At 47.5% G+C, this 7,262-nt stretch overlaps 1 protein-coding gene and 1 long non-coding RNA gene across 2 annotated transcripts in view; one reads left to right on the top strand and one right to left on the bottom strand.

Moving 5' to 3' along the window:
* LOC116825686 (malignant fibrous histiocytoma-amplified sequence 1 homolog) overlaps positions 1-7,262 on the top strand; it is a 130,739-nt gene that overhangs the window by 107,919 nt on the left and 15,558 nt on the right. Inside the window, exon 2 of the mRNA XM_032781887.2 lies at positions 4,525-4,810. Within this exon, the coding sequence (XP_032637778.1) occupies positions 4,525-4,655 (131 nt within the window). The 3' untranslated portion in view covers positions 4,656-4,810. The remainder of the gene's footprint in view (positions 1-4,524; positions 4,811-7,262) is intronic.
* LOC142046854 (uncharacterized) overlaps positions 4,804-7,262 on the bottom strand; it is a 28,250-nt gene continuing 25,791 nt past the window's right edge. Inside the window, exon 3 of the long non-coding RNA XR_012655896.1 lies at positions 4,804-5,090. This is a non-coding gene — a long non-coding RNA (uncharacterized LOC142046854). The remainder of the gene's footprint in view (positions 5,091-7,262) is intronic.

Genomic DNA, 7,262 nt, shown 5'->3' with positions numbered 1-7,262 from the left:
CTCATCAGCTCTCCAGCTGGATCACCTTATGCATCCGTACCTGTTATGACCTAGTGGGAATCCCTCTGCCACCTATTGTGAAGGCACATTCGACTAGGGTGCAGGCCTCATCCATCGGCTGCCTTTTTGGTCCATGTCCCCATTCAGGACATTTGTAAGGCTGCCACGTGGTCTTCAGTTCACACATTCACCTCGCATTATGTGATTATCTTCCAGACCAGGGAGGATGCCAGGTTTGGCAGGGCTGTGTTCCATCCTGAGAGTTTGTGAACTCCTTCCTACCTCCAACAGATGTAGCTTGGAGTCCCCTGTTGTGGAATCTTCCGTAACTGGTGTTTTTCAAGATGTTTTGCTCATGTCTATTTCACATCCCACCCTCCTCCTTCTCTGTCAGAGTTGTCTGGCAAGAAGGAACTGAGAGTGGGGGGAGCACGCAGCTCCCCTTATACCATGTCATGGAGGTGCCACTCCAGGGGTCACTGGGGCGCTCCCCTATAGGTACTGCTCGGGGAAAAACTTCTGGCACCAGTGCACGTGGCGAGCACGCACATCTTTTGTGGAATAGACATGAGCAACACATCTTGAAGAACACCAGTTATGGAAAAGATAACTGTCTTTTCCTCAGGTCATGCCAGTCAGAGAAGTGAATCTAGACTCCTTTGTCAGGCTTGGTATACGCACTGCCTCCCAAACATATCTAAGGATGTATTTCCAGCCCACCCACAATACCACCTGTATATACCTCACGAAGTGACTTCTGGGACCAGTGTGTCACCGGTTTACATGGGATACCTGACATGACAACAGATAGTTGGGGATAGTCAGTGTGTCGGGCCTGACATGAGTTACAGTATGGTGGGCCCTCTGCCAGCTGGCATTGAGCGGCTCTGAGAGTCACAAGCATTGCACGCAACACATATTCAAGCCAAAATACTCAACAAGCTGAGAGAGATCTCCCTGAACTCCAGCCAGGGTTCTGGCTGGTGATTAGTCCCTCAGACTGCACTGAAAGGTTTTTCTGTGGTTACAAGCACGTAACCAGTTGGCTCAGAACAAGCACCCCAGGAATCTGAGGGTCACTTCTTTAGACCATTTGGACCTTTGATCTTTCCTCGTGTAACAGCTGATCAGCAGCCAATGGACCCTTCCTAAGGGCAAAGATTCAGAAGGCTGAGTTCTTGCATAGCAAGAAAGGGTCTGTGTGCATACACCTCTCCCTAGAGATTTCACTGCACTTTGAAAGTGCCTTCTAGCTTGGCCTTTTGTTTCAAGTCGTCCTTTGATGCTCTTAATGTTTCCCAGGGTTTATGTCATGTCTCCCTAGAGATGTTATATGCCAGGGTGGCCAAGCTAGTGAGCCGCATGTGGATCTTTTACAGTTAAAGTGCAGCTCGCCGAGGGCCCCTCCCTCCCAATCTCTGCCTACCAGACTGGGAAGGAAGAGCTCACGGCTTCCTCTCTGCAGTGAGGTGGTGGGGCTAGGGATGATTTCTGCCCAGCAGGGAGAGGTGTCTCAGGACTTCAGTCGCAAGACCGTCCTTCCCATAAAGCTGAAGCCCCAAGCCCTGGCACAGGTGTCCTGGCTCTCGAACTTCTGCAGATTGTCATATGTGGCTTAGAGGGTCAGTAAGTTTGGCCACCCCTGTTATGTACAGACCCATAATAATACATAAAAACACTGATATTTTTAATACAAGAACTTCTAAGATACTTGAACTTAATTCAGTTTGGTTTGTCCAGGATGTGGCAGGAAATTGCCATTCTGGTCTGTCAGTACTTCAGATCTGATCTAGGTCAGTAGTAACTTGCTTGTTACAGTCTGACAGGTTGCCTTGTAAAATGAGCTGGTAATCCCAGTCCTGTTGCTGGTGTACAGTTGTCTGACTTTTACACTTACACACACACACACACACCTTTCATTGGGACAGTTGGCATCACAGTGGAGACTTTGTCAAGTGGGATGGGTACTTGCACTGCAGATGTCTGCACAATATCTCTCTAGTGCTCTCTGTCTAACATCTCTCATTACTGTGCAACTGTTAATGGTGTATTGCATCTGTGGCCTGCAAGGTGTGATAATCATTACTGGGTGAAAGAAACGTGAATTAGTCATGATTATTCTGAAATAGTTTAATGCCAAGTTTTACCCTGGGCTGGGAATCAGACTTTTGTTGGTCAGGAGCAATGCCCAGGAAGAGAACGCTACAGTAGGATGACATGATGTGAACTTTTAGACTTGGAATGACTCAGCTATCACTCCTAGTTTAGAGAAGCTAGAGAGATTACAATGAGAGCTGTGCTGTGGGAAGGCTACTTGCACAAGCTAAAGACTAAGGTGAGGCTTAGAAAATAAGTAAGAGTTCTCTCTTAATGGAGCTGGGGAAACCTCCAGAGATTTGACTTTTTATTCGATTTCTGATTTAGCCTTCCTGTGTCTCCCCTCCCCTCCCCCATTTACTTAAGCTTGAAAATACATGTCATCGCAAATGTGGGTTGTTTTTTTTTGCCTTCTAATCTGCGATAACCTCAGAGATGGAGATGATAGGAGGAGTGTCGAAACATTCTACGCTGTACGATTCTGGGGGGAGTGCATGCGTTTGCCATGCTGACCAGACAGGAAACGAAATTCAAAAGTTTTCCTGTGTACCTGGCTAGTGCATCGGAGTTCAAAGTGCTGTCCAGAGCAGTCACAATGGAGCACTCTGGGATAGCTCCTGGAGGCCAATACTGTTGATTTCCGTCCACAGTACCCCAAATTTGATGCAGCAAAGTCGATTTTAACACTACTTCCCATGCCAGAGAGGAGTACAGAAGTCGATTTTAAGAGCCCTTTAGGTCGACGGAACGGGGTTGGTTGTGTGGATGCAGTCATTTTTAAATTGACTTAACAGGGCTAAATTTGACCTAACCCTGTAGTGTAGACCTGAGGGTAAAGGGACGTTGCTATGACAGCTCTTTATTCCAGGATCAAACACTTACGGCTTGGTCCATTTGTCTCTTCACTTATGTCCTCTTCACGTGACTGTAGCTGACGCAGGGCCCTGCCTTGACTCCTGTGTGATTTTGGGTGTCAGTAACTGGCTAATCAGGAGTAGCTTTTTATCAAACAAATGAACTTGCCTGACTCATGGCATAGTTGCTGTAGTGAGCCCTGGCATATGGGTCAGCTGTAGAAATTCACCACCACTGCCACTCAGCAGGCAGCTGCAGAATGCTCTTTTCTTTGCTATGCTTAATTCCATCAGGGCCAGTGCAGAAGATGGACGTGCTGTGCAAAAGGTCAAAATAAGAGGCCAACATTCTGCCATGGAATGCACCTCTGGAACTCCCATTGACTGCATGGAGGGCTGTGCAGGAGCTTCTGAGAGCAGGATTTGACACGAAGCATTTTGCTCTAAATGAGAGCATAGGACACGTACTCCAGCCAGCAAACAACGAGCTAGCAGCCTGGTGCAGCGTGATCTCTGAGCTAGAGAGCAGCAACCCCTGGGAAAGTTGCATCCCAGAATCTAAATTTTTAATGACAGGTTTCAGAGTAGCAGCCGTGTTAGTCTGTATCCACAAAAAGAGCAGGAGTACTTGTGGTCCCTTAGAGACTAACACATTTATTTGAGCCTAAGCTTTCATGGGCTACAGCCTACTTCATCGGATGCATGTAGTGGAAAATACAGTAAGAAGATGTGTGTGTATACACATACACACAGAGAACATGAAACAATGGTAACACCAATGGTAACACCCATTGTTTCATGTTCTCTGTGTGTATATATCTATCTATCTTCCTACTGTATTTTCCACTGCATGCATCCGATGAAGTGGGCTGTAGCCCACAAAAGCTTATGCTCAAATAAATTTGTTAGTTCCTAAGGTGCCACAAGTACTCCTGTTAAATTTTTAATGATGCACAAATTTGGCCACTTCTGGTTAATGCAAAGGAATAGAGTCTCCACTGGGTAGTCATAGAATCCCTCTAGCTAGATTTGTACTGACTTATTCCATGGTAGGATAATCTCTCCGGGGGGCGGGGGGGTAGGGTGCGAATCACTGTACTGCATAGACGCAAATAATAGGGGGATTTCTATAGCTATCTCCACTGATCTCCCAGCTGCCTTACTGGCACCTGTAATTCATATTGTGTATGCAAAGCTTTGTTGGAAGGTGAATTTCAGATCCCATCTGCTCTTGGACCCTAATTAGGAACACCTACTCTGCAGTCCTTGCCTCATTAGACTCTAGAGACTGACTTCAATTTGCAGTGTCTAGCTAAAGACCTTTTGAGTCAGTCTGCGTTGATGCAGGTTAGGGGAGCCGGGAGTAATGGCAGATGGAGCTACGTTCTTCCAGCTATAATCACCACCATGGTTATGCAGATGAGAATTCTGTTGGGGTGAAAAATAAAATAGAACATTTTAAGACATTGGTCTTAGATGTCTCCCTTCTGGGTCTTTGTGAAATGAGCTGTGTTGTGACTATGGCTGTGATGCTCAATGTCTCTCTCTCTCTCTCTCTCTCTCTCTCTCTCAGGAGAATTGCTGAGTCAGCCTAGACCAGAGGGAGTGATGGAAATAATCTGCCCCAGAAATGGCAGCGAGAGAGTCAATGTCGCATTGATTTATCCCCCAACCCCGACAGTCATCAGCCCTTGTTCCAAGTGAGCTCTGAGAGACGCACGGACCCCCAATTTCAGTACATGCCAAAAACCCTACAGAAGACAAGCCCTTGCTAAGCATTTTTGAAAACTAGCCGCCACAGAGCCCAGGGACTGTTCTAATTATTAATGGGATGTGGACATCCCCTTCTCAGAATAAAGGTACAGTAAAGCAAAATCCTCTTCAGTTTGTTTTGCTGGATGAAGGAAATGTTTGACTAACTGGTGATTCTTCTTTGAGTGCTGGTCCGTGTGCCTATTCCATCTGTGGATACACATGCACACCATGCTCCCGTGCCCAGAGAATTTAACAAGCAGTGTCTGTTGGTGCAGATCTCCTCGTGTTCCCAAGTTGAGGGTATCAGAGGCAGTGTGAGTAGACACCACCTCAGTTCCTTCTAACCACCACATGGCCAGAGTCAGAATCCAGTGTCCTCTCCTTCTTCAGCCTTTCAGAAAACCTGTAAATAAAATGGCTGGTGAATAATTATTCTTTTTAGCTTAGTACAGTTATAGTTCTAATGTAGTTTATTTCCCTGGACCAAGGACTTCTTCTCCATGGTCTGGGACTATGCCCAGAGTCCCATGCTTCAAAAACTGCATCTCCCGCCCTAGATCCTTTTCCATCAATGACGAATAGCAATACTGCCTCTACTGTTTGGATGACATGCATATTTTGTCTCTTGTTTCCACTGAGAAATCACAAAGTCCGTCAGCTTTGCCTTAAGAATGCTTGATGAAGAGGGCCATGAGGCCCCTCTCCAATCCAGCCAGGGAGACACACATGTACTTCAGCCTCAACAAATGAGCAGCGCCCTTATGAGCACATGCTTAGGAGTGGAGCCCTCCAGGACTTCCCACGAAAGTAAGGGGCACTCTTCGGCATGAGGACAGACCCCCATCAGTGACTGTCCATAAGAGATGCACTCCTTCCCTGAGTCCAGTGAGGTCAAGCAAACTCTTACATGTCCTAAAGAACCAGTTCTGACAAAAACCCACAACAATTTAAACAAAAAAAACCCCAAACCACACACAACCCTGGCTTGAGGGTAAAGCACATAGGAAGAAGAATGCACTGGTGATTCTGGCACTGAAGCATAAAGACAGCCGTGTGCTGGTCCTGTCCGCAATGGGCCAGACTCTTTGGTACTGACTTACCTGCCCAAAGAACTCATCACGCCAGGAATGCACCCATACCATCGGCGCCGACCATGCGAACCTCCCATGCATTAGAACATATTCAGACCTACAAGGCACCAGAGGATACTTTTCTCCCCCATTCACATTCTCCCCTCTTCTCTGGCCCAGCCCTCCTGAGGGACATTACTACACCAGAAGACGATAGTATAGTGTTGTCCCAGGAACCATCTCACTTACAGCCATCAGGCATCATTGACAGCTGCTGGCAGATCAGCCATTCCAACAGGAGCAATTTTCAGATTCAGATGAATCTGATGAGCTGGCTCCTCCTTCATTCCTCCCCCCCCCCCCCCCCCCCCCCCCCCCCCCCCCCCCCAGAGAGAGCCAAGCCCAAACAGGCAATCCAGGACTTACAGTTGCTACCTTTATAGTCATGACTTTCTTAGGGACTGACGGTTTCCCATGTCACGGGGTCCCCCTCATACAGTTGGCCCCTTTCAGGCCTTATTGGGGACTGTAGGATCCTGATAGCAGATGCCTGGGACTCACCCAGGAGACTTTCCACTCTTCTCCTCCTCACCCACAACCAGATTCATTAGTGTATGAGGAGGAGGAGGAGGTCAAACCAGAACCACAGGTACAGACAGTCCCGATGGGAATCTCCTCCTCTTCTCTGTCCCCGCTGGACAATCTTCAGCAATGCCATGACATGTGCAAAGAGTGGCTAATTGTCTCTAGATACCTCTGGAGGAAACCCAAGGCCCACATCAACTGGTTGGACATTTTTGCAGCCTCAGGGCCCAAGTAAGGTGGTTCTCCCAATTAATGAGGCCATATTGGAACTAGTAAGATTGGCACACCCCATCATCCTGTACCCCCGCACCTCTGAGGGCCAAGAGGTGCATTTTGGTCCCACCAAAGGGAGCCAAATTTTTATTCTTCCACCTTGCTCCAGACTCTCTGGTGGTACAGGTTGCTACAGAGAGGACTAGGTCACTATACATAAGGACCATCCTGTCAGGCAAAGGCTTCAGGAGACTGGACCTCCTGGGGAGAAAGGTCGTCTTCTTTGTGGGCTTGCAATTCCGCATCAGCAAAGTACAACTTCAACAACTACTCTAGGCTGGTGGCCTTTCAGGACAAACTTTCCCCTAATGACAGAGCCCAATTCCTCTCCTTACTAGAGGAGGGCAAGTTGGTGGCAAAAACGGCTGTTCAGGCTGCAGTTGATGCAGTGGATAGAGCATCAACAAGCTTGGCCACTGGTATTGTTGTGAGGAGGGATTCTTGGTTGCAGTCCTCAGAATTTCCCAGGGAAGTGCAGAATACTATCCAAGATCTTCCCTTTGACAAGTTGAACCTCTTCAATGAGAAAATTAATGATTCTTTATTTGTTAAAGGACTTGATGTCTGACCTTTGCTCCTTGGGGATCTGCCCACTAGCCCCGAGAAGGAAGCACTAGAGGCAGACCTA

The sequence above is a fragment of the Chelonoidis abingdonii genome, chromosome 5, assembly GCF_003597395.2.
Source record: "Chelonoidis abingdonii isolate Lonesome George chromosome 5, CheloAbing_2.0, whole genome shotgun sequence".
NCBI classification, from domain to species: Eukaryota; Metazoa; Chordata; order Testudines; family Testudinidae; genus Chelonoidis; species Chelonoidis abingdonii.
The sequence above is the reverse complement of the archived record's forward strand: the minus strand, read 5'-3'. Positions and strand labels throughout refer to the sequence as shown.